This window comes from Notolepis coatsorum, assembly GCF_963971535.1.
Source record: "Notolepis coatsorum genome assembly, chromosome: 19".
Taxonomy (NCBI): Eukaryota; Metazoa; Chordata; class Actinopteri; order Aulopiformes; family Paralepididae; genus Notolepis; species Notolepis coatsorum.
In genome coordinates, this window is record NC_140183.1 from 17,704,389 (window position 1) to 17,732,240 (window position 27,852).

The 27,852-nt window shown below is 42.9% G+C and overlaps 1 protein-coding gene across 1 annotated transcript in view; it reads right to left on the reverse strand.

The window, feature by feature from the left end:
• LOC311246161 (CREB-regulated transcription coactivator 2) overlaps positions 1-27,852 on the reverse strand; it is a gene marked incomplete at its 5' end in the record, with an annotated part of 89,211 nt that overhangs the window by 22,228 nt on the left and 39,131 nt on the right. The window contains 7 exons of the mRNA XM_084336277.1: positions 1,568-2,019; positions 10,325-10,581; positions 14,997-15,046; positions 15,809-15,888; positions 16,427-16,447; positions 19,202-19,287; positions 21,775-21,843. Coding sequence (XP_084192403.1) covers positions 1,568-2,019; positions 10,325-10,581; positions 14,997-15,046; positions 15,809-15,888; positions 16,427-16,447; positions 19,202-19,287; positions 21,775-21,843 — 1,015 coding nt within the window. The remainder of the gene's footprint in view (positions 1-1,567; positions 2,020-10,324; positions 10,582-14,996; positions 15,047-15,808; positions 15,889-16,426; positions 16,448-19,201; positions 19,288-21,774; positions 21,844-27,852) is intronic.

A 27,852-nucleotide genomic window follows, 5' to 3' on the forward strand; every position in this document is an offset into this window, starting at 1 on the left:
GTGTGTGTGTGTTATAGAGGACAGGGTATAGATATGAGAGTGTACCTGGGTTATAGAGGACAGGGTGGAGAGATATGAGAGAGTACCTGGGTTATAGAGGACAGGGTGGAGATATGAGAGAGTACCTGGGTTATAGAGGACAGGGTGGAGATATGAGAGTGTACCTGGGTTATAGAGGACAGGGTGGAGATATGAGAGTGTACCTGGGTTATAGAGGACAGAGTAGAGAGATGAGAGTGTACCTGGGTTATAGAGGACAGAGTAGAGATATGAGAGTGTACCTGGGTTATAGAGGACAGAGTAGAGATATGAGAGTGTACCTGGGTTATAGAGGACAGAGTAGAGATGAGAGTGTACCTGGGTTATAGAGGACAAGGTAGGGAGATATGAGAGTGTACTTGGGTTATAGAGGACAGGGTAGAGAGATATGAGAGAGTACCTGGGTTATAGAGGACAGAGTAGAGAGATATGAGAGAGTACCTGGGTTATAGAGGACAGGGTAGAGAGATATGAGAGTGAACCTGGGTTATAGAGGACAGAGTAGAGAGATATGAGAGTGTACCTGGGTTATAGAGGACAGGGTAGAGAGATATGAGAGTGAACCTGGGTTATAGAGGACAGAGTAGAGAGATATGAGAGTGTACCTGGGTTATAGAGGACAGGGTGGAGATATGAGAGAGTACCTGGGTTATAGAGGACAGGGTGGAGATATGAGAGTGTACCTGGGTTATAGAGGACAAGGTAGGGAGATATGAGAGTGTACCTGGGTTATAGAGGACAGAGTAGAGAGATGAGAGTGTACCTGGGTTATAGAGGACAAGGTAGGGAGATATGAGAGTGTACCTGGGTTATAGAGGACAGAGTAGAGAGATATGAGAGAGTACCTGGGTTATAGAGGACAGGGTAGAGAGATATGAGAGTGTACCTGGGTTATAGAGGACAGGGTAGAGAGATATGAGAGAGTACCTGGGTTATAGAGGACAGGGTAGAGAGATATGAGAGTGAACCTGGGTTATAGAGGACAGAGTAGAGAGATATGAGAGTGTACCTGGGTTATAGAGGACAGGGTAGAGAGATATGAGAGTGAACCTGGGTTATAGAGGACAGAGTAGAGAGATATGAGAGTGTACCTGGGTTATAGAGGACAGGGTAGAGATATGAGAGTGTACCTGGGTTATAGAGGACAGGGTAGAGATATGAGAGTGTACCTGGGTTATAGAGGACAGAGTAGAGATATGAGAGTGTACCTGGGTTATAGAGGACAGGGTAGAGATATGAGAGTGTACCTGGGTTATAGAGGACAGAGTAGAGAGATATGAGAGAGTACCTGGGTTATAGAGGACAGGGTGGAGATATGAGAGTGTACCTGGGTTATAGAGGACAGGGTGGAGATATGAGAGTGTACCTGGGTTATAGAGGACAGGGTGGAGATATGAGAGTGTACCTGGGTTATAGAGGACAGGGTGGAGATATGAGAGTGTACCTGGGTTATAGAGGACAGGGTAGAGATATGAGAGAGTGTACCTGGGTTATAGAGGACAGGGTAGAGAGATGAGAGAGAGTGTACCTGGGTTATGGAGGACAGGGTAGGGGAGATGGTCGGGGAGAACTGCTTCGAGTGGTGCCGCCGAGATTCTCCCCCCATGGGCAGGATCAGAGGGGAGAGCTGGGCCCGCCTCCTGGGAGACGTGCTGAGTGGCGGCTGGCCCTGGCCTGTGAGCATCGGCGAGTAGGAGGAGGAGGAGCAGGAGCCGCTGCTGTAGCCGGGGTTACTGCTGGCCACCGACTGGCCACTCAGAGAGGAGCTGCTGAGGGAGGAATGCAGGGACTGATTGCTGAGGGAGGGGGAGGAGCTGAGAGAGGACTGGAGGGAGGGGTTGCTAAGCGACGAATGTAGGGAGGCGGAGCTGAGGGAGTTGGGGAACGAGTGGCTGCTGAGAGACGACTGGATGTTGGGGTTGCTCAGCGACGAGTGCAGGGAGGGGTTACTGAGCGTGCCCTGCAGAGACGCCAGGAGACCTGGGAAGAGACAAAACACCGTCAGCTGATCCCAACATCCACCTGCTGCTCGCAAACACACCTCGTCGGATACACTAAATCTAACATTTGTAAACACAAAGAAAATCTACATTTTTATTCTATTTTATTTCTAGAGACACAAAAAGCAGGGTAGCCGGACCAGCACTCTCAGGTTCAATGTTTTTAATGGCAGCCTGAATAGGAAACAGACATGTTTCGGACTATGTCCTTCTTCAGTGATATGGTTAGCAATGGAAATACATTCAAGATGGTAGTTATATACACCTGGCAGGTAATTACATGACACGGCAGGAAATGACATCACGACGCAGGTGTGCCTGTGCAATGTGACCAAAGGAATTACCTATCAAAGTAGAGTCCAATAATAAATCCACAAATTATACATATATATAAATATAACAAAGGATATGGAGAGGGCTTCAGCGTTCTTATTTTGTTTCAGGTAGGTGCTCTTTGGATTAAATCCGGGGTAGGATTCGCTTATATAAGAAAGGTTGAGATCCAAGGCAGCTCTACAGTTTTTAAAAAGCCTTTAATAAGTGGCTTACATTATTTAGAAAAATCTTTTAAAAGTCCAACATGTTGGGCGGCTAGGTGGTGTAGTGGGCAAGGCACTCGCCACCAGTGTGGAGACGCTAGGATTCGCGTGTTCGAATCCAGCTCTCCACATTGTTTTCAGTTTAGCTGGTCGTCCGCAGTAATACACATTGGCCGTATTACGGGGAGGGAAACTGAAGGGTGGGGATCGAACGTTGTGAACAAGCGACTCCTACAAGTCGGTTGGTGCGCCTGCGCAGTAGAATCAGGAAGTGTCGGGGGCAGCGTGAGCCTCCCACGCGTTACTCCTCGACACTGAGAGATCGAGCTGCGCAGGTGAAAAGATGCGACTGCTGTTACCTCAAGTACCGGAGGGGACTTGTGCTATGTATGACTTAGTCCACATTGCAGCCGGCTTGTGGGAGGCAAGAAACAGCGTTCGTGACAGGGGAGGGTTGAATTGGATGATACGAAATTGGGATGGGAGAAAATATAGAAAAATGGGAGAAAAAGTGGATCAAAAAAAAAAAAAAGTCCAACATGTTTCGGCCTACATGGCCTTCTTCAGGGTGTTGCTGTGACAAAAACAATACTGTGACTAAATAGAGGAAAAAAGAAAAAAACACACAACTCAGGGAGACACTAATTACAATGGGGGACAGCTGGTCCCAATTAAATGAAGGCAAAGCAACATTCTCAACTTGAGTTGAAGTAAATATACAATAATACTAAATAGAAAAACAAATTTGTATATTATATAAGTATATATACACACAAGCTCAAAATATTATAACAACATAAAGAAATGAGTCAAAAATAGAATAGATCAATAATAATATAAACAATTACCAACAATTATCAAAAAACAATTATCAAAAAACAATTATCAAAACAACAACAATGTAAGAGCATTGAGTAATGCATGACAAAGAATAATAATACTATAATGTAATCTACTTATAGTAGATTTTATAGTAGTTTTATAGTAGTAGCCTATAAAAGTGACAGTATGTCCGTAGAGTCATTTAAACCTGTAAAGAGGTGGCCTGTAGTCTATCAAAATACAATAAATAACAATGTATAAATACAATAAATAAATAAAGTGATCTACTGGCCTATAAAAATGATACCATGTCTATGGAATCATTTAAACCTGGGAGTGAGGTGGCCTGTAGTCTATCGATCCAGCGACTTTCTTTCTGGTTTAGAATTCTTTGTCTATTACCTCCTCTAGACGTGAGTGGAACACTGTCAATTCCGATAGCTGTAAATAAAGCAGAGGTACTATGGTGAACTTCATGAATATGTTTAGCCATTGCATAATCCATGTTGTTAGTTTTAATAGCATATTTATGATCTGCCAGTCGATCAAGTAGACGGCGTTTCGTACGACCAACATAAAAAGAGTCACATTTGGAACAAGACAGTATATAAATAACATGTGTCGTTTGACAATTAATAAAGCTGTTAGAAGTATATGTCTGTTTTGTAACTGGGTGGGTAAAAGCTTTTGATCTTATCACCACATCACATTGTTTGCAGTGACCACATCTATACGTTCCTATAGGAGGCTTAGGTAGCCATGTAGATTTGACATCTGCCGGTAGATGGCTTCGTACTAATTTATCTCCGAGATTGGGAGCTCTCCTAAATGTACAGAGGGGCGGGTCAGGGAAAATGTTAGACAGGGACTCATCACATTGGATCAAGCTCCAATTCTTTTTAATTATATTGCGAACAGCAAGGGCTTTAGTACTATAAGTGGTAGAGAAAAACACCCTATCGGTTTTCTCTTTCAGTGTCTTTCTTTTTAAGAGGGAGTCGCGTTCTACAGTAGCGGCTTCAGATATAGCTATTTTAAGAGTATTATGTGTATAGCCACGTTCTCTAAAGCGATCATACATTTCTCCGCTCTTTTCTCTAAAATCAGCCTCACTGTCACAAATTCTACGTACTCTTTTAAATTGGCCGTACGGAACATTGTTGATCAAAGTAGAGGGGTGGAAGCTCTCTGCATGTAAAATAGTATTTTTATGCGTTAACTTCCTGTACAATGACGTATGTAAGTCACCATTCAAGTCTTTAGTGATTTCTAAGTCAAGAAAATGGATCTTATCAGGACTAAAATCTAGACAGTTTTATATTTGGGTTAGTGTTGTTCAAATAACTATGAAAAGCTTTCAATTCATCAATAGTGCCTTTCCACCACATAATGATGTCATCTATATATCTGGCCCACCAGATGATCTTATCTTTAAATACGTTTTGAGTGTTGAACACATAGTCCTCCTCCCATTTTCCCATAAACAAGCCTGCATATGAAGGGCTAAAACATGCACCCATAGCACAGCCTTTTACCTGTCGATACATTTTGTCCTGAAATAAAAACACATTATTAAGTAAAGTAAATTTGGTTAGTTCGACTAAAAAATCTGTAGGGGGGTCCTGTTAGTCAGTGCGAGTATCTAAAAAATGTCTCATGGCTGTCATGCCTTGGTCATGGGCAATACTGGTGTAAAGGGCTTCTACATCCATTGTCGCCAAGTAAGTGCCTGGTCCAATATTCCCTTGCTCTTTGATTTTATTGAGAACATCTGTAGTGTCCTGTAAATAAGCTGGAAGCGTTGGAAGTAGTGGTTTAATAAAAAAAAATCTACGTATTTAGATATAGGCTCAGTTAGGCTATCGTTCCCTGAAATCACTGGTCTCCCCAGTGGTTCAGCAAGGTTTTTATGTATCTTAGGCAATAAATAGAAGGAGGCCATACGAGGGTTATCATTGTATAAGAACTTAAATTCTTGGTCAGAGATAAGGTTATCTTCTTTCGACCTAACTAGCAAGTCTTTAAGTTCTTCTGCTAATATAGTTGACGGGTTAGAAGTAAGAGGGAGATAAAAAGTAGTGTCCTGAAGTTGTCGGGACGCCTCTTTAACGTATTGTTCTACACCCCAAACTACTATGGCTCCTCCCTTGTCGGCTCTCTTAATGACAATATTTCTATTATCTGAGAGTTCTTTGAGGGCATCTCGTTCGTTTTTAGTCAAATTATGGTGGACATGTGTCTTGCTATTAGTTAATTTCTTTACTTCATAATTTACTTTTTTCTCGAATGTGCTCAACGTAGTATTCTGTACTACTGGACAAAAATATGATTTAGGCTTAAAAGGAGTACATGGAGTAATAATATTTTGACTAACTGGGGTAAACACACACTGTGGATTCTGCTTATACCATGCCTTAATGTGTAGATTCCTATAAAAGCGAAACAAGTCTGTTTTTAATTCAAAGTCATTGGGAAGATTGGTCGGGGAGAAAGAGAGACCTTTGGATAATACCTTGTTCTACGCATCAGTAAGCTGTACGTCTGACAAGTTGATCACTACCTCTGTTGGCTCCGTGTGTGATATTTGCGATGCAGGTTTCTTTCTCCCCCTCCTCGTCCTCTTCCTCTGTTTTCCTTGTGGGGTGTCCGTGTGTCCTTGTCTTGGCTCGTTAGAGATTGGTCTTCTCCTAAAAAATCCACTCCGGGGTTCCTTCGTGGGGCATCAGAGTCTTCTTCTTCACTGGTGAAGTTGAAGGAGACAGTGCGGGGACGTGTGCGCTTGGGTTCATGGAAGTGTTGAGCCTTGCGTCTATGCCATGGGTTGGCAGCCCCTGGTCTGTGCCATGAGTAAACATTGTTCTCTTTAAAATCTTTTTCATCCCGCTGGAATTTCCGGAGCTTATCTTGTTTGAGTGTCATTGCAAATTTGTTCAAATGTTCTGTTAATTTGATTTCAAGTGGAGCCTTTTCCAGGTCTTTGTTCAGTGTATCCACCTTCTTGTTCATTTCCTCAATTTCATGCTGAACAATCTGTCGATCTTTGGTAGATTCTTCTATCAGTAGGAGCATTAAATCGGACATTTGATCTTGATTTAAAGGCTCTCGTTGTTTTGCCCACATAAGAAAAATTACAGGGACATTTTAGCAAATACACCAGATTAGACGAATTACACGTAATCCGTCCTTTGACAGATTACGTGTAATTCGTCTAATCTGGTGTATTTGCTAAAATGTCCCTGTAATTTCTCTTATGTGGGCAAAACAATGAGAGCCTTTAAATCAAGAATCAGTGAACACAAATGTGCTGTGAGAAATTCAGATGTCAAGTCGTCGGTAGCTCGACATTTCTCCAAGTGTAAAGTGTCATTTCCTGCCGTGTCATGTAATTACCTGCCAGGTGTATATAACTACCATCTTGAATGTATTTCCATTGCTAGCCATATCACTGAAGAAGGACATTGTCCGAAACATGTCTGTTTCCTATTCAGGCTGCCATTAAAAACATTGAACCTGAGAGTGCTGGTCCGCTACCCTGCTTTTTGATATACTGAACTTTATGGGATTACAGCACCCAGTGTCAGAACTTGAGAGCGCGGCCTAACTTGACTATATTTCTAGAGACACTACATGGATTTGCCTGTTTAATACCGTGAGCATAGAGATATACTGTACCTACAGCTTTCTCTTATTATTTCTTTATTAAATCTTTTCATCCACATCTATATTGGTGTACACAGTGTCCTTATTTTAGGGTGCTAAAAGTACTTGGATAATATTTAGCATGTTAGCCACAATTCCTCATCTGCAATAACTTTTACAACTCTGTAAACCATGAACATCAGCATCAATGTATTGTTCTGGCTGTCATGCCTTGGTCATGGGCAATACTGGTGTAAAGGGCTTCTACATCCATTGTCGCCAAGTAAGTGCCTGGTCCAATATTCCCTTGCTCTTTGATTTTATTGAGAACATCTGTAGTGTCCTGTAAATAAGCTGGAAGCGTTGGAAGTAGTGGTTTAATAAAAAAAAATCTACGTATTTAGATATAGGCTCAGTTAGGCTATCGTTCCCTGAAATCACTGGTCTCCCCAGTGGTTCAGCAAGGTTTTTATGTATCTTAGGCAATAAATAGAAGGAGGCCATACGAGGGTTATCATTGTATAAGAACTTAAATTCTTGGTCAGAGATAAGGTTATCTTCTTTCGACCTAACTAGCAAGTCTTTAAGTTCTTCTGCTAATATAGTTGACGGGTTAGAAGTAAGAGGGAGATAAAAAGTAGTGTCCTGAAGTTGTCGGGACGCCTCTTTAACGTATTGTTCTACACCCCAAACTACTATGGCTCCTCCCTTGTCGGCTCTCTTAATGACAATATTTCTATTATCTGAGAGTTCTTTGAGGGCATCTCGTTCGTTTTTAGTCAAATTATGGTGGACATGTGTCTTGCTATTAGTTAATTTCTTTACTTCATAATTTACTTTTTTCTCGAATGTGCTCAACGTAGTATTCTGTACTACTGGACAAAAATATGATTTAGGCTTAAAAGGAGTACATGGAGTAATAATATTTTGACTAACTGGGGTAAACACACACTGTGGATTCTGCTTATACCATGCCTTAATGTGTAGATTCCTATAAAAGCGAAACAAGTCTGTTTTTAATTCAAAGTCATTGGGAAGATTGGTCGGGGAGAAAGAGAGACCTTTGGATAATACCTTGTTCTACGCATCAGTAAGCTGTACGTCTGACAAGTTGATCACTACCTCTGTTGGCTCCGTGTGTGATATTTGCGATGCAGGTTTCTTTCTCCCCCTCCTCGTCCTCTTCCTCTGTTTTCCTTGTGGGGTGTCCGTGTGTCCTTGTCTTGGCTCGTTAGAGATTGGTCTTCTCCTAAAAAATCCACTCCGGGGTTCCTTCGTGGGGCATCAGAGTCTTCTTCTTCACTGGTGAAGTTGAAGGAGACAGTGCGGGGATGTGTGCGCTTGGGTTCATGGAAGTGTTGAGCCTTGCGTCTATGCCATGGGTTGGCAGCCCCTGGTCTGTGCCATGAGTAAACATTGTTCTCTTTAAAATCTTTTTCATCCCGCTGGAATTTCCGGAGCTTATCTTGTTTGAGTGTCATTGCAAATTTGTTCAAATGTTCTGTTAATTTGATTTCAAGTGGAGCCTTTTCCAGGTCTTTGTTCAGTGTATCCACCTTCTTGTTCATTTCCTCAATTTCATGCTGAACAATCTGTCGATCTTTGGTAGATTCTTCTATCAGTAGGAGCATTAAATCGGACATTTGATCTTGATTTAAAGGCTCTCGTTGTTTTGCCCACATAAGAAAAATTACAGGGACATTTTAGCAAATACACCAGATTAGACGAATTACACGTAATCCGTCCTTTGACAGATTACGTGTAATTCGTCTAATCTGGTGTATTTGCTAAAATGTCCCTGTAATTTCTCTTATGTGGGCAAAACAATGAGAGCCTTTAAATCAAGAATCAGTGAACACAAATGTGCTGTGAGAAATTCAGATGTCAAGTCGTCGGTAGCTCGACATTTCTCCAAGTGTAAAGTGTCATTTCCTGCCGTGTCATGTAATTACCTGCCAGGTGTATATAACTACCATCTTGAATGTATTTCCATTGCTAGCCATATCACTGAAGAAGGACATTGTCCGAAACATGTCCGTTTCCTATTCAGGCTGCCATTAAAAACATTGAACCTGAGAGTGCTGGTCCGCTACCCTGCTTTTTGATATACTGAACTTTATGGGATTACAGCACCCAGTGTCAGAACTTGAGAGCGCGGCCTAACTTGACTATATTTCTAGAGACACTACATGGATTTGCCTGTTTAATACCGTGAGCATAGAGATATACTGTACCTACAGCTTTCTCTTATTATTTCTTTATTAAATCTTTTCATCCACATCTATATTGGTGTACACAGTGTCCTTATTTTAGGGTGCTAAAAGTACTTGGATAATATTTAGCATGTTAGCCACAATTCCTCATCTGCAATAACTTTTACAACTCTGTAAACCATGAACATCAGCATCAATGTATTGTTCTATGTCCAAAGTTGAGAGGTGAAGATGTCTGCAAAATAAAAAGTTGTACTCTGTATAGGAGGCATGTCAAATGTAACCGACTGTAAAATGTAAAAGTGCAGCTTCAGAGGAGGGGGATTTGTTTGTTTGTAATAAATCGTATTTATGCAAATATATTTGATCCCTTTTATATGTATTCTGAACCGTTTCTATTCGTAATCTCGCCGAATTTGCAAATGCGGGTAAAACCTCAATGTCCCTTTTCGAGAATAAATAAAGGTTTCAAATCCATATTCTACAATTCTACGCCTCTCGGCGGGGCGACAAACCGAGGGAAGGAGATGAAGGAGACTTGGGGGAGAAGGAGGTAAACCAGAGTGTTGAGATGCGTCCCAGCGTTCTGCAGCTTCCTGCTTGTGGTCACCTCAGAGCAGATAAGGGACGGCGACATTTTCCGACAGCACATCCACCATGCCAAAAGAAAAACACCTCTCTCTCTCTCTCTCTCTCAATCTAAACCTGGAACGCCCAACCAGAATAAATCTCCCAACTTTCATGCTCTCCCTCGCTCGTGCCCACAAACTTCCTCCCCTGTCTTTCGTCGACAAGACAACCATCACTACCAACACAACAGTTCGTTCCAACAGCCATCAGACTGTATAACGCCACACTGTGCCTCATTGAGCACAGAGTAAATCCCTGTATACCTTCCTGGACATTTACATTTGACTGTATATTTTCAGACTGTATATTTTAGAATGTATATACATATTTTAGAATGTATATCTCGGACTGTGTATTTTTATTTGTATTTTAGATTTTTGACTAACTGGATGTTGTATAGTTATAGCCGGACCACACATACCCCTGTCCCCGTGTCTAGTACCTGGCGAGTGGTGGTGGAAGGTCCCGCTGCCCCCCGCGCCGACGGTGATGCCCAGCTGCGTGAGGGTGGAGGCCAGGTTCCCCGTGCTGCTCCCCCCGCTCAGCGAGCCCGGGTAGCCCGGCTCCTCGGGGTCCAGCGGCGTGGGCAGCGGCGAGGGGAAGTGCAGGCTGGACAGGTCGGGCAGCGAGCCGCCCGTGTTGAGGGCCGAGGGCACGCCGTGGGACGGGTTGGACGGCTGGTCCGGGGAGGGGAAGATACTGGCAGAGGGAGGAGACACAACTCACTGTCAAACTACAACACAGACCAGAGACACGGGGCAGTGGCTGAGGTTTTTGAGACGATGGAAGCAGGACTTGTAAGCAAAAAGGTAAAAAGGTTAGGCGCTTACTTTCTATAGTTAGAGCTGCTTTTTATCTACTTTTTCTCCCCATTTTCTATTTTTCTCGCATCCCAATTTCGTATTATCCAATTCTACCCTCCCCTGTCTCGAACGTTGTTAGGCCATGCCTCCCACTGGTCGGCTGCAATGTGGACAAAGCCTTGCATCACGTGTCCCCTCCGGTACATGAGGAGGCAGCCGTCGCATCTTTTCACCTGCACGGCGCCATCTCTCAGTGGCGAGGAGTAACGCGTGGGAGGCTCACGCTGCCCCCGATACTTCCTGATTCTGCTGTACAGGCGCACCAACCGACCTGTAGGAGTCGCTGTCCACAACGTCCGATCCCCACCCACCGGCTTTCCCACCCCCTAATACTGCCAATTGTATTAGTATGAACGACCAGCCAAGCCGGAAGCAACGGCGAGAGCTGGGCTCGAACCCAGCAGCTCCTGCGTTAGTGGCGAGCGCCTTTCCCACTGCGTCACTTAGCCGCTCCAGGTGCTTACTTTCTATAGTTAGGTGCTCAAGTTCTATAGTTAGGTGCTTATGTTCTATAGTTAGATGCTTACTTTTTATAGTTAGGTGCTTACGTTCTATAGTTAGGTGCTTACGTTCTATAGTTAGGTGCTTACTTTCTATAGTTAGAGCTGCTTAAGTTCTATAGTTAGATGCTTACTTTCTTTTTTCTAAATTATGTTTTTGGTAGATTTTTTATTTGTTTGTTCTACCGGGCAGTCCGGTAGAGAGAGAGAGGAAGAACGGGAGACAGAGCGGGGGGAAGACATTCGGCAAAGGATGCCGGCCGCTTCGCGACGCAGAACGTTACATGGGTCGCCACTTGGGTGCCCAGATGCTTACTTTCTATAGTTAGGTACTTAAATTCTATAGTTAGGTGCTTATCTTCTATAGTTAGGTGCTTACTTTCTATAGTTAGAGCTGCTTAAGTTCTATAGTTAGGTGCTTACTTTCTATAGTTAGATGTAGAGAGAGAGAGAATAGAGGCAAACAACACAGAGAAAGAATAGAGGCAAACACAACAGACACGAGAGAGAGAGAGAGAGAGAGAGAGAGAGAGAGAGAGAGAGAGAGAGAGAGACAATAGAGGCAAACAAGACAGAGAGAGGGGGGGGAGCAGACACCATGGCCAGCCTCTTCCAGCGCACACATATTACACACACACACACACCTCCAGCTATGGGAACAAGAGTAAAGAATGTGTAATGGGAGTTGTGTCAGTTGTTAGTCAGTATTTCAGTCACAGAGGAGGAGGAGGAATAGGAGCGAGAAGAGGGGGATGGATAAATAGAAGACAAGTGGGAGTGGAGGTAGAGGGATGATTCACTGAAACACAGCACATCTGGAAGGATGACAACACACACACACACACAGGCTTGGCAATAAAACGATACTGAATTGTCATGTTCTCGTCTGCCACGATAGCAGTGATAAACTCTAGATATTTTGGGATGCAACTAGCAGCTCTATAGCTCGCTCTGTTGGTCCACAAAAGTGTGTGTGTGTGCAGTGTTCACGCTTGTTTTTACATTATTTATGACTTTCATAATAAGAAACAGAAACAGACAGAAACAACAGCAGCTGAATACAGATTGTGCAGGTGAGACACTAAAGTCATGAAGGAACTTCTAGCACTCACACACTATAGTACTCAACCATGACATCATAACAACCACATATGTGACAGGGCACCTTGCTAAGCCCGGGCACGGTCAGACCTGCCTAGTTAACACTTTCGCGGCCACTGGGATCCGTCTAATCTCACTCTATAAGGCCAGCTTATCATAACAACCTTTCATTGTGTGTGAGGCTGTTTGTAGAGCTAAATCTATACTTTATATTATTGCTATCTGTCCATGTCATTGTCAATTGACACTATAAACCGTCCCTTCAATATGCCTTAAATAAAAAAAAAATCATCAATACGTTCCCATTTTATAGCGTTGTGAATATGAACTATATACCGCAATGTTCTGGGGTATTTCCTGGAAGGCGAGATACAGAGCGCTAAGCTAATAACGTTTTGGCTATACACAAGCTAGAGCTAAAACTCTAAATGCATATTATCGGTATCATGGTCCACCATGAATGCATGAAAGGGTGGGGGGGGGGGGGGACGTCGTTTCTGATTATTGATTACCAATAACGGCATTAGCCTCATTAGCCTCATACGCTGACCGGGTGGTTGGCTATGAGAACAAGGCCCGATCGGGCTGTAATTTACGTGAAAAAGCTCTTACCGTGGGCCGGTTGGATCCCAAACAGGATTTCCCAGTTATCGATCGCCATCTGGTAGATCGATATGTCCATTGGCTGATGCTATATTCCTTTACTGCATACTGAATTCAGCGTCCCAAAAAGTATTCCAGGCGATCTGGTAAAGCCATAGCTTCAGAAAAAAAAGTCCACCCATGAAAAAAAATAAAACACCGGTCTGTAACAGGGAACACTGCATTATCGAGACAGCGCCCCTACGAGGATCTGGCCGGTAATGCACTTTTCCAAATCCCAAGAGTAGGGTAAATCTGCAGTGCCGCTCGGTGACATTGAGTAGGATATTACAATGGAATAAAAGCCAAAACAACCTTACCACGTATATATACGTGGTTGGCCCTCAAGCGTTGGATCCGGAACACGTATATATACGTGGTTGGCCACGAATGTGTTAAGCCCGGGAGCATCAGACTAGGGCTGGGCGATATGGCCAAAAATGATATCACGATATCGATATCATATCACTCGATATCTATAATTATCGATATGGTTATTAAATGGTTTATTTTTTTCTTTTTTAAACAACAGATGTATGTTTATTTTGCAGCAATTCTTTGTCGTTGCCGCCATCTTTAGTGTTACAGCCCCTCACACTCCAGTTCTCAGGCTGCAGCTGATTTGAAAGCGAAAGTAAACAAACCTTTAAAGCATCACTATTATCATTTATTACTGACCAATATCTGAAAGATTTTCAGCCTCTTCGTCCAGCCCTAATAGACAGGCACACACACAGAGGTTGGGCTGGGGGGAACAGACAGCATGGGAATCATGCCTTACAGCTGGTAGTCAATCACCCTACAGCAGGTAGTCAATCCCCCTACAGCAGGTAGTCAATCCCCCTACAGCAAGTAGTCAATCCCCTACAGCAAGTAGTCAATCCCCTACAGCAGGTAGTCAATCCCCCTACAGCAGGTAGTCAAACCCCCTACAGCAGGTAGTCAATCCCCCTACAGCAGGTAGTCAATCCCCCACACCAGGAGCTCATCAAGCCTCGTCAGCTCCCGCATAAAGAGAGGCTCCTCACAGCCAGAGGGAGGTTAGTCTAGTTATTATTATACTATAGTCTTTGTTCCCAGACCGAGAAGGTCACCCCTCTCCCCCTGGGATTCACCAGGGCCCAGGCGACCACAGGATTCACCAGGGCCCAGACAACCCCGGTACCCGTCTGATCTCCTCCACCAGTACACTCCATCCCGGAACCTACGATCCTCTGATCTAGGTCTCCTCTCCATCCCTCGCACCAGGTTACAGACTTTTGGGGACAGAGCCTTCAGCGTGGCGTCCCCTGCCCTCTGGAACTCTCTCCCCCCCGAAATCCGCAACGCCCCAACCCTGGACACCTTCAAATCCGCTCTAAAAACACACCTCTTCACCAAGGCTTTCCCCATCAGTTAGTTTTAGATTAAATAAGGTCCATTATCCCCTACTTTCCCTCATCCCCTCTCCCTCCCCCCCCCCTATTTTCCTTGCCCTATTTTTTGTCCTGATTGTAAAGCGACCTTGGGTTCTATGAAAGGCGCTATATAAATTTGATCTATTATTATTAGGATTCACCAGGGCCCAGGCGACCACAGGATTCACCAGGGCCCAGGCGACCACAGGATTCACCAGGGCCCAGGCGACCACAGGATTCACCAGGGCCCAGACGACCACAGGATTCACCAGGGCCCAGGCGACCACAGGATTCACCAGGGCCCAGGCGACCACAGGATTCACCAGGGCCCAGGCGACCACAGGATTCACCAGGGCCCAGGCGACCACAGGATTCACCAGGGCCCAGGCGACCACAGGATTCACCAGGGCCCAGGCGACCACAGGATTCACCAGGGCCCAGGCGACCACAGGATTCACCAGGGCCCAGGCGACCACAGGATTCACCAGGGCCCAGGCGACCACAGGATTCACCAGGGCCCAGGCGACCACAGGATTCACCAAAGCCCAGGCGACCACAGGATTCCACAGAGACATAAATACTCTTGTGATGGTCGCTAGCGTCACACTCACTTGATCCCGGGGACTTCACAGGACTTGGGTCGAGACGACAGCAGGGGCAACTGAGGACAGACAACACTCGATTAGTTCCACGTTCTGCCGATTAAAGCCTGGATCTGGCATTTATTTGATCATAGAGATGTTTGCTCCGTTTACAGACCGCTTAAAAAAGGAACACGCCAATATTATGGAAAATGCCCTCGCCGTCTTCTCCAGAAATTGGTGTCCATCTTCTTGTCCAACTCTGGAGAAGATGGTGAGCGCATTTTCCATAATGTTGGGGTGTTCCTTTTAACACGTTGACTTGCGGTTGGAAAAGAAGCTTTTTGCTACTTTCATAAATCATCAAACTCAAAATACAGGTTTGAGTTACGTAAGCCTTTTACACCGTATATGTATCAGAAGTACATCCTGGTGTTTTACACCCTATACGCATCAGAAGTACATCCTGGTGTTTTACACCCTATACACATCAGAAGTACATCCTGGCCATTAGAAGCAATAGACTCATCAGAAGTACATCCTGGTCTTTAGAAGCAATAGACGTAAGAGTAGCTTTTACGGTTTTCCAAGCAACCTGAGGGCTGCGATGTATCAACTAAAACAACATTGTGAGATCAGTACGTTTATTACCAAGTAATTGAACAATGATGTCTCCAGCGATGATAGATGACAACATTTTATATAATATATATACAATTCTTTTCACACTTCCATCAAATTACATTTTCACTTTCACTGGATATTAGAGAAAACTTTAAATAAAACAATATATTCTCAGACAAGAAAATAGGTTGTGGTTTTCTACTGGAGTTATAGTCTACCTTCTTGGTGTCCCAGGGTTTGAGCAGTTTGCCTTCATCCAACATGTTCTCTTCGATGGGAGGCACTGGGTAGGGGAACACTGGGGGAGGGGTGAGGGGTTAAAGCAGTGCTTCTCAAACTTTTTCTGTCAGGCCCCCCTTTGGCGGACCAAAATATTTTGGTGCTAAAAGACCAAACTGAATAATTATCATCTCACACATACTATATATTAAAATAACATGCCAACATTATGGGAAATGCGCGTCTTCTCGCCAGAGTCAGACAAGATGATAGACACCAATTTCCTCTCTGTGCGTTCAGTAGAAAGCTATCCAGCTGCAAGCTAGCCTAGCACAAATGAATGGAAGCGGATACGGATCACTAGCCTAGCTGAAAACTCCAGGAGAGGTGTTTTTGGCCAACAGCTTGTGCTAAACTAGGATAGCTTGCAGCCGGATAGTTTTCTACTGAACACAGAGAGAAAATTTGGGTTTATCTTCTTGTAAGCACATTTCCCATAATGTCAGCGTGGCATTTACATTTACTGATGAGCGTTACGTCTTGGGAATTAATGTAGTAAATCAAAGGTCCTCACACAGATATAAACATAAACGTGTGTGTGTCTGTGTGTCACTTACTTCTTCGCCCCTCCGCCTCACCTAAAGTTACACAGAGAGACACAACAAGTAAGACTGGAGCAAACTGGAGATATGTTATAATCACATTCTGATAACAGTGGATTAATCAAACTGGAGTTGTGCAGGTACAAAAGTATCATAGTGCAATTGAGAGAGATCTTCCATTTTTCTTTCCCCCATTTGTATCCCTTGTTTATCACATTCTGATAACAGTGACTTCATCACACGGGAGATATGTTATAATCACATTCTGATAACAGTGGATTCATCAAACTGGAGATATGTTATAATCACATTCTGATAAGTGGATTAATCAAACTGGAGATATGTTATAATCACATTCTGATAAACAGTGGCTTCATCAAACTGGAGATATGTTATAATCACATTCTGATAACAGTGGCTTCATCACACTGGAGATGTTATTATAACCATAACCAAATAGAATAATGTAGTAAAGTCTATAACCAAATAGAATAATGTAGTAAAGTCTATAACCAAATAGAATAATGTAGTAAAGTATATAATCAAATAGAATAATGTAGTAGTCTATAACCAAATAGAATAATGTAGTAAAGTCTATATATATATAGAATAGTGATGTATATACAAGCCATCTTTTGAACACAATTAGAGCCTACTTAGCCTCTTTGCTAACTCACTCAGCACAGACGGTAGCTTCTCTCAGAATGCCTAGCAAGTGAAAGTAACAGTGTTGTTGCAACCCCTGGCTATTTGTGTTGTGACTTCAGCCAAATCGGAGTGATCTCTCTCCACGCCAATTCGACATGCCAAAATGTCCCGACTCACCCCGCCAAATCCTCCGACGTTAACCGAGGATGCTTTCTACTGAGATGACGTGCTAGTGTGGTAGGCTAGGTAGGTTAGTTGGGCTAGGTAGGTTAGTTAGGCTAACTGTACACTGTACAGTGTTTTCTCTGGCCAGTCTCTTCTCTTATCCTCCAGTTCTTCCCGTGCCCCCCCCCCCCCCCCCCAACATCCACTCGCCGTCCTGCTCTCTTTTCTTTTGTCCTCGGACCAAATGACCGAAATCCATTTTTAGCAACGGACAGCTTTAATCCCTGCGATCAGGGGCTGGCGTTCCACTATGGGACAGAGCAGCAGTTAGAACGCAGTGCCTGATTGGCTTTGAGTCTGTATCGCAAAAGTTGAAAACAAATTAGCAAGAAATACTGGCTTCCAGGCTGTGTTTGTGTAATAGGTACATAAAGCTGTAATAAGGCTGTGTGTGAGTGTGTAACAGGTAAATAAAGCTGCAATAAGGCTGTGTGTGTGAGTGTGTAACAGGTAAATAAAGCTGCAATAAGGCTGTGTGTGAGTGTGTAACAGGTAAATAAAGCTGCAATAAGGCTGTGTGCAAGTGTGTAATAGGTACATAAAGCTGCAATAAGGCTGTGTGTGAGTGTGTAACAGGTAAATAAAGCTGCAATAAGGCTGTGTGTGCGAGTGTGTAATAGGTACATAAAGCTGCAATAAGGCTGTGTGTGCGAGTGTGTAATAGGTACATAAAGGTTTGTGTTCCTCTAAAGCAGGGGTAGGCAACCCTAGGCACGCGGGGGCATTTTGATAGGCACAGGGGGCAGCAGTTAAAAAAAAAAAAATATATATATATATATATATATATATATATATATTTTTTTTAAATATTAGTGAAATATTTTGCACTGTTGTCGCATTTATCTTGTTGAAATCCTCCCACAGGTTCTTTTTACTACCACATATTTAATTGAGACCATTTATTTGTTTATTATTTCAATTTAGCTGGAAATACATTGCTACATCATTCAGTAACATTTGCAGAGCCTTATAACAAAAACATTATTACGGTCACCATTGTGACCAGTGGGATTAAATCAACAAATTTTATTATTTATTTTTCTATTTCATTGAACATTGCACATGTTAAAAGCCATTTTTTTTTTAACTCAAAATGTGAGTATTACCAAGTCAACTTGTGTTCTTAAAACAATGACAATAAACATAGTTTTATTAGGTTGAAATAATGTGGTTGTGTACTTATTTTTCTGTTAATTTATGGATTGAAAACTGAAAACCTTAATGCACAGTAACTGAACTCAATCTTTTTAAGTTCTGGTAACTTAATATTATTTTTTTTTCAGTGTAGTCTTGCGATCAATCAAAACTTATTTACACGATATACCTCACATTCACCCTCCATTCACATCCTGGTGTTCTCCTGGTGTTCTCCATTATGCCTGTAGGTGGAGCTATGACAGCACACGTACAGTACACACACCGATGGTGTGTGATGTGTCCAAAAATGAATGGGCAAATGGAGTGAGTGAAATGGTCGCACTGTATGCAGCCGTTTGTCTGCATTGCATTCCCCCCCCCCCTAACTCAGATTTAGGGTTGATACAACCATCATAATAATAGTTAATAATAACAATAATGATGTAATAATGTAAAAAATATAATTAAAAATACTTGATTATGAGAAAAAAAATTACGATGCATGGAATATTGTTGAGGCACACTAGTTACAACTATATTTCAAACAGGCACTCCATGTCAAAAAGGTTGCTGACCCCTGCTCTAAAGTGATACATTTGTAACATCCCTCTGTACTCAGTCTTCTCAGTCAATCTTTCCCTATGTGCAGTACAGCCATCAACATTCCCTTCAGTGTGTGACCTTGTGTGTGACCCCTTCTGTGTGTGTGACCCCTTCTGTGTGTGTGACCCCTTCTGTGTGTGTGACCCCTTCTGTGCACTGAGTGCAGCAGTGCCTCACCGCTGCGCCTGGAGGCCTGGGGGGTGAAGGAGTCTCCTGTGGGGGGCTTCATGACGCTGGTGTGCAGGGCAGAGTCAGAGTTGGTCCTGTATACCGAGACACAAAAGAAAGGGTGTTTGGGCAGAGGGCATTTTTGCATTTTGTACTTTCATTTTGTATATTGTATTATTTTGTATAGTGTTTGGTCTTTATTCTTTTTTCACTGTTTGAAGCACAATCTCAGGAGGCTCATACAGAAGCAAGCATTTCACTGTACAAGTTACCTTATATGTGACAAATAAAACAAAACTTGAACTTGAAGGGCAGGGATGCTCCGATTGACCACTCAAATTGACACTGGATGTGGAGATGCACCGATACCACTTCCTCTCTGCCGACAGAGGCACAGTACTAAAACTATCGATACAGAGTACCAATCCAGTTCACTGTTTTACTGAACAGTGAACAGTATAGACTGGAGACTATTAGTTTGGGGTCATCCAAGTCACTTTGATTTCTGACATGTTACAGGTGGCTCTTTGGTTTTAGTATTGGAGAGACCATTATCCCGAACTGGAGACCTACCTGAAATCTATTTTTGCCACTTAGAAATGCAAATCGTTAACATGAACTTCAATTAACAAGGCCGTAGTTATTTACTTATAATATTTTGTGGGAAAAACATTATCGGAGGCACAGAGCACCCCTTTACAATGATTCACCTTCACAGAGTGATAATGACTGGATAACTGATGCTGAATGGTGCTGCTGGATTGGTTTTAGTGAATGTTTGTTTGATGGGCGATTGCTAACGGCTAAAACAATCCTAATAGAGACCTTTCACAGAATTCTTAGAAGATCCATTTCCCCTCCATCTTGGATGAGACAACAGTCGCCAAGTATTGATATATGAGAAATATATCAACACAAATGTGACAGTGTCTTATTACTGGATAAAGTCACGGCGCAACAACAGTGATATCGTGCTTTTTCAACGTTTTACCTGCTCTACCCGCTGCACAGAAATTAGGCATTTTCTTGCGAAAGTGGTTACGGGCGAATGAGAACTACACAAACATTCTGTGCAAGTTGGTACTAGAAACTGAAAGAAAGAAGAGTGTGATTGAGGGAAAGAAATGGACCGGAGGAACGGAAGGTAGAGGACGAGACTGACAGAATGAATGATTGATATTCTGAATGAAGAATTAATATTATGAATGAAATAATTTATATGAATGAATGAATAATTAATATTCTGAATGAATGAAGAATTGATATTATGAATGAATAAAGAATTGATATTATGAATGAATGAATAAAGAATTGATATTATGAATGAACAATTAGTGAAGAGGAGATGAAAGGCTATAGAGTACCTAAGAAGTAAAAATCAGCAGATAATTTGAAAGGCACAGCAGGAGACAGATGTGTGGTACTACTGTATCATTGAATTCCTAAACGTAATGGGTTCATTTAGAGGGAAAAACAAGACCACTCCATTGAATAACATCTCCAATTCATCTCCCAATGTACAGCCTATGACCTTTATCCAGGGAGGATGAACTGAGCCACCTTGCTCACCAGTCAACACATTCACACCTGGGAGCTGCCCGCCAACAACCACAGCCTTCCACTGTCTGTTTGTTGGCCACTGAAGCGCTTCTGTGGTCCTCCACCTTGCTCAAGGGCACGCCTACGGTAACACTGAGCATTAAGGGAGTCACTCCCTCCACCCAAATTCTGCCCGATGGTCCAAGGAAGGAAAGGCATTAATCAGTCACTATCTCCACCAGCTCCAGCCAAATTCAGAAGGAAATGCATCAATCAGTCTCTTCCTCCTAACGAAATTCAGAAGGAAAGGCATCAATCAGTCACTCCCTCCTAACCAAATTCAGAAGGAAAGGCATCAATCAGTCACTCCCTCCTAACCAAATTCAGAAGGAAAGGCATCAATCAGTCACTCCCTCCTAACCAAATTCAGAAGGAAAGACATCAATCAGTCACTCCCTCCTAACTAAATTCAGAAGGAAAGGCATCAATCAGTCACTCCCTCCTAACCAAATTCAGAAGGAAAGGCATCAATAAGTCTCTTCATCCAGCCAAATTCAGAAGGAAATGCATCAATCACTTCCACCAACCGAATTCTCCCAGATGCTCTGAGGATTTACAAATCAAGGTCACAAGCCCACCTCTCTCTAGGCTAGCCGCCAACTGTTTTCACTTGGTTTTCGCAAAAGAGACGCTTTGGAGCAGGACTGAGAGAAGAGCAAGAGACACAGAGAGAGAGACAGAGACGAGAGAGAGAGAGACCGAGACACAGACAGAGAGAGAGACAGAGACACAGAGAGAGAGACAGAGACGAGAGAGAAACAGAAAGACGAGAGAGACAGAGAGAGACAGAGACGAGAGAGAGACACAGACAAGAGAGACAGACACAGACAGAGAGAGAGACAAAGACAGAGAGACAGTGAGAGAGATACAGAAAGAGACGGAGACAAGAGAGAGAGACAGAAATGAGAGAGAGACAGAGAGAGAGACAGACAGAGACATAGAGACAGGTACATGGAAGAGGAGAAGATGAGGAGTAGATTCACCTGTTGAGTGCCGTGGTGGGGAGCTGGAACAAATGGCTTTTGTCTCCGAGGAAGTTGCCGGACCAATTCCTTTAACCGTCCACACAAACACATGGCTGTTATAGCGCTTCACTGAGGTGGGGGCGGGGGCGCGGGGGGGGGGGTGCAGGCTTGGTAAGCAACCGCAAGCAAAAGGGGGAGAAAGATGAAAGGAGGTGGGGGGGGGCGGGGGGGCTGGCATGCAGCAGACCACGAGGAGCGGAGAACAGAGCTTTTGTTATAATACCAGCGTAGGCAGAGAACGTCCATTGTTATGTGTGAGTATATGGAGTGTGTTACCACACCAACAAACATGGCAAGAAGTATCCTTTCCTGTGTGTGTGTCAATTCATCTGTGTCCACAGATTAGTGTCATTAGTGTGCAGATGTTGCTATTGGTTTAATTCGTGGATGTTTGAGAATGTCTGTTATGTGACAGAGGTTCTTCCAGGCCCACCTAGCCCACAGCGGCCCGTCATTGGACTCGGGGTCCATCACTGGACTCAGGTCCATCATTGGACTCAGGTCTGTTGAATTTACAAGGCTAGTGTTATGTTATGAGCTCCCTACAACTTAAACCCCAATGCTGATCTCATGGGAATCTACAACACTGCTGACATAGCCAGAACACACACACACACACACACACACACACACAGACCCAGCCAGCAGCCCTTTCCATCCAACCTGATTGATGGCGGCCATTTCCCCACAGCTCAGCACACTGGAGCAGAAACATTACCTCTTCGTCTCCACTTGGACTTGTTCAGTCCTCAAGGATGTTACGCAAGCTGTCTAGCTGTGGCGTTATTTATTTGTTAGGGTCCAAGCTGTTTGGCTGTGGCTTTATTTATTTCTATTTGTTAGGGGCCAAGCTGTTTGGCTGTGTCTTTATGTATTTCTATTTGTTAGGGGCCAAGCTGTTTGGCTGTGTCTTTATGTATTTGCATTAGTTTAGTCAGAGCCAGGACAGGTGGGGAGACGTGGAGGCCTGTGTGGCAGGCTGGACCTCGTGTGACTGTGGGCCACGGCCAGTATCTCACTCAAGGGTTTTTTCAAAAACCAGTCAGAGAGAGACGAGATAGAGAGAGAGAGAAAGCAGCAGATGGACCAAAATAAAAGAAAGGTGCTCAGGAAAAATTTTCTTTCCAGAAAACAGAAGAAAAGGCCAAGAAAAAAGCGTGTTCACAGAAGAAAAACGGGAGGGGAGAAAAGAACCGAGAGCGCTTCAGAATCAGGTTTGGAGGGTCGCTGCTAAAGCAAACAAGGCGTCTGGTTAGTCGGCCCGGACAGCGTTAGTATGTCAGACCTCCAGCGCGGGAGAAGCCGTCTCACAACAACTCTGTTAAAGCCTTTGTTAAACCCTAGATCCTTATTGCACCAAAGATGAACCGCAGATGATGCCAAAGGCAACAGTAAAAGATATGTTGCTAAGTCTCAGGGCAGTTCACTTTCAAAAGCGGTTTCTATACTAAATGATGCAATGGTGCATTCATTCGTATATGTACTGATAGTGCATTCATAGATAAGATATTCCTTTATTGATTTCCTTAGGGACGTGGGGGGAGGGTACTAAATTATAGTACATTCCTTCTTAATATGTTTCACTGATTCTTGAGAGTCGGGACAAAACACTTTTTAAATATTATATTTTGAGAATACACACTATATTGATTAGAGTTATATATTCATGTAGAGAAAGGTCTGAGCTATTTAATCATGTAAAGGTGCGGGCTCTACATAGAAAAAATTTTCAACAAATTCACATGTTTCCCTTTGAAACTTGATTTGTGTTAACTCCGTCAGACACACAAAAAAGTATATAATTCTAATTATTCCAGTCCAACAAGAATCTAAAGTTCTGAAGTATGTTGTAATAGTGTTTAGTTACTCTGGTATGCAATCAAATATAATATATAAACCTCAGGTGTAATTTCACACTATTCTGAAAACCCAGAGTTAGAAATATTAGCATTTTCAAACTTTGTTTTTAATTTTGATATGATAAAAAAATATCATTAAGTAAATAAGACACAAGAGGATGAAGATCTAATGCTCCTTTATTACTTAAAGGGGACATGCGTTGCTATTCCTAGCACTATTTGGGCAACTTTACACAATTCCTGTGAGTCTATTGAAGACATCTGTACGTTTTTTTTTTTTTTTTTTTTTTAAATGCATTGCTTTATATTTCTAATAAAGTACTCAAAACCATAATTTTTCAGCCTCAAGATTTCAGGCTGTTATGACCTGGCTCCGCCCATAAGCACTTTGAGTGACAGTCAGTCCACATTAACACAGTCTGCGACTGGTAGACAGAGAGAGATAGAGAGAGAGAGAGAGAGAGAGGGGGGGGGGTGGGAGAGAGAGAGAGAGAGAGAGAGAGAGAGAGAGAAAGAGAGAGAGAGAGAGAGAGAAAGAGAGAGAGAGAGAAAAGACAGGCCGTTATTGATAAGGCCCCCTCTCTCCCTCCCTCCTCTCTTCCTTTCTTTTTTTCTCTCCCTCTCGGGTGTGCCGCGCGGCAGCTTGTGGGGGGGGGCCTCCCTTCCTCCCTCTTCCTTTTTTTCTCTCTTTCACTCTCCCGTTCGGGGGGGGTGTGCCAAATCAGGATGGCCTAATTTACTGGAGCAGGAAATGATCTGAGCTGAATCAGAGCAATCCGCCAATATGGTATTTAGACACTAAAACACATTGATACTAACTCCTATTACTATAATACAATGCTAGAGACTGAAAAATGACATTTATAATGCATGTCACCTTTAAACAACATAAACTGAAGAAGGAATTTGTATTTTCCCCAAGATTAACAAAAATAAACATCTGACGGTGTTGACAAAGATCTGACTGAGTTGACTAAATTGGATTAGCATCTCTGCTAAATTTTTTAAACAGATGGAAGTGACAATAATAAGAACTAATAACTCCTTGTCTTATACTGAACATTTTGTTAACTCAATTGTAATAAACAACAAACTTTACATACACTGTTTCCAACTATTACAAAATGCACCGTTTCCAACAACAAAAACAGTAATGGAGAACAGGACCCCTTCTTCTCGTCCCTGTTTTCATCTACCTCCTCTACACCACTTCCTGATCTCCACTTTCTCACCCACTTTCCTCTTCCTTTCCTTCTGCATTTCTGATTAGTTTCACTATGATGTCTTGAACTGGGCAGAAACAGACATCCTTCTTGCCACATTTGGGCTGAACCTTTTCTGTTGGACAATGGGGATGCAGAAATTCCACTTTCACATCTTGTTGCTCATTATCCACATTGATGGTCTTGGCTAGCCACCAGTGGTCATCATATACTACTGCTAACCAGTCTCCATTACTAAGGCTGCTAACAGTCGTTACTGTCACCGTACCCTCAGGACCTTTCAAAGGTTCTTCGTCCAACTCCTCCATTACATCTTCCATCTCCATACCCTCTTCCATCTTATTTTCCATTTCCTCCCACAACATGGCCAGAGGTCTCTTCTTCCTTACCCTCCGTGTATCACTCTGCTGTTCTCCTGGGTTGCCATGGAGGTAGCTGGGCAGAAGCACTGGCAATCCAACATCTCGCTGCAAAAGCAGGATAGTTGTCTGTTGTGGATCCTGTCCTTATGTGCGATGATCTGGTGTATGTCTTGTTGAGGGAACCAGTTTGAGAGGATTCATGAGAAGTGTGTCGTATCTTTGCATGTCTTCTTCCACAATGTGATACAGCTGAACACCATTCAGACTGTTTGAGACCTTTTTGAAGAATATGTGTCCATCCGTCACATCATTTCCTCTCAGGACCAGGTTGTCAGCGGTTCTTTTTACTGTTCCGCCAATGCCGTCTGGTGCGCCCTTACCATGAGAAGTGGGGAAGAAGTTGCCGCAGCATCCTGTCTCTTTGACTCTGACAGTGTGCAAAACCCTGCCTTTCCACCCTTAGTGTAATACATTCCGGTATGGAGTGTTATCTGTGGCAGATTTTGTCCGAAATGGCAGGCCTGAACTTCAGCTTTATATTTGAATTTCCAGGATTCTGAAAAGTCAACATGGACGATTGCTGTACTCTCATCACAGGACTCAATTGTGTTGCTGTATTCTTTTGACTGGTTTCGTACTGACCACACATGTGTTGTGGTTTCCTTTCTGAGTTTTTGCTCATAGAGTTTGATGAGCTCTGAAAGGCTGCCTCGGTGTTAGACGAGCTTAGTGTTGATGTTGATTCCATTGCGTGTGTCTTCTTGAACTCTCTCCCACTGACTCCATTGAACATCGATTTTGTCTTGCTCTTGGGTTGTAACTGTACCTTTGTTTAGACATCGTGAGCAGGCGCGAAGAAGGCAGGCCTCACTTGCTGGAGAGCAACAAACTAATTGAAAACGGTCATCCAGTTTGTTTGACTTCACAACACCAGACATTTTAAGGACCTCGAGCATTAAGCATGCATTTTCATGTATTTGACACAGACATGTCTTCCGATCAGATGCTTTTGGTGCTGTGACATAGAAGGGCCTCAGAGCACAGAATGAAGAATAGCTCAGCTTTACAGTGGGGTTCTTAATCTGGAATTCAGTGTGGAGGTTGAGCATAGAGTCTAGCAGGATCATTATCTGCCGCTTGATCTTGTTCCTGGTGATTGTGTCAGTCTTATCCGTCGTCACACGTGCAGAGTTCAGGAAGAAATCCTGAACAGTCTGTGTTATACCCTGTATTAATGTTGGCTTTTTCTGAGGCTGCTCCTTTTCTCTCATTAACTTGTAGGTTAACCCAAACTCATTTGTTGAAGAAGACGATACTTTTTAAGAATCGTGCCTGATGACACACTCCGTGCTGGTTTTTGGCGCTGTGGGCCAGGAGTTTGTTTCTTTGTCTTCAGCTCTCTTCTTGGGATGTTGTTGAATAGAAGGGCCTTTTGGATTTTCGGATTCCTTACTTTGCTTCCTGATAGCATCTTCTTTGTTTCCGTGCCTGGAGAGTCCAGTGGTGATGTATTTGTAGCCTTTTTTCTGTGCATTATTGTTTATATCAGGTTGTTTCGTTGCTTTGTAATATTCTCTTTCATAGTTTTTATTTCTCTTGAATGCCTTTTTCACATTTTACTTTGTTGCTTTTCCTGTCTGAGAGACTCCCTGCACTGTCTGGCATTGTTATCTAGAATATCCTCATCTGATTTTTATCTGATCCTGATTTTTCTTGAACTCTACACTTGTGACAACTGATAAGATCGAGACAACTGACTAGCAAAATATTATCCTGTTGATCACTCCATACCATAATGTATTACACTATGGATGGAAAGAGTCAGATAAAGGATGATGTAGCAATCTACAGTAGACACACATGGACCAGTCCTATTATATATTAAGAATTATTATAAAGATATTAAGATGAAATATCCACAGTTTACCACCGTTCACCTTTGCTCTGATGATCTAAGTAAACAGTATAAGAACAAGAATAACTGTTTTCTTCTGTCTTGTATCCCTACTGGGATATGAAAGGGCAACATGGAACTCCTTCCCTGCTCTATAAGAGGCAAGAGTGTAGATGTTTGGTAGTGAAAACTACATACTGCACCATTATGATTTTACATCAATCAATCAACCACGTAGACAAGTGATGTATTTATATTTATGTATTAACACATGTGCTGGGAAAGTAAGACAATTATTCAATAAGCAGACCACAGCCTGCCCAGTGCCCATGCTCTAAAAGTCAGAAGTGTATTGTAATGCATGCTATTATATGCACACTTCTGTGCAGATACAACTCTGAAATAACATTTAAATCCTTTACCATGTTCAAAAATAGTATAATAATAGCATATTATGAGGTTATTGATGGATTTATCAACTCCATCAGCTTACACGTCAACTCCGTCAGACACAAAATCTGATGGAGTTGATGTCTGACGGAGTTGACAAAAAGGCACATATTTTCCCTCCAAGCCTGTATTGTGCACTGCAGCTAGCTAGTTTTTTGGCAGTTGCTAGCTGTCTTAATAATCTCACTCATTGTTTTTTAAAAGTATAATAACGGAGAGATGGTGTTGACATGTTCCAGCTGTGATCA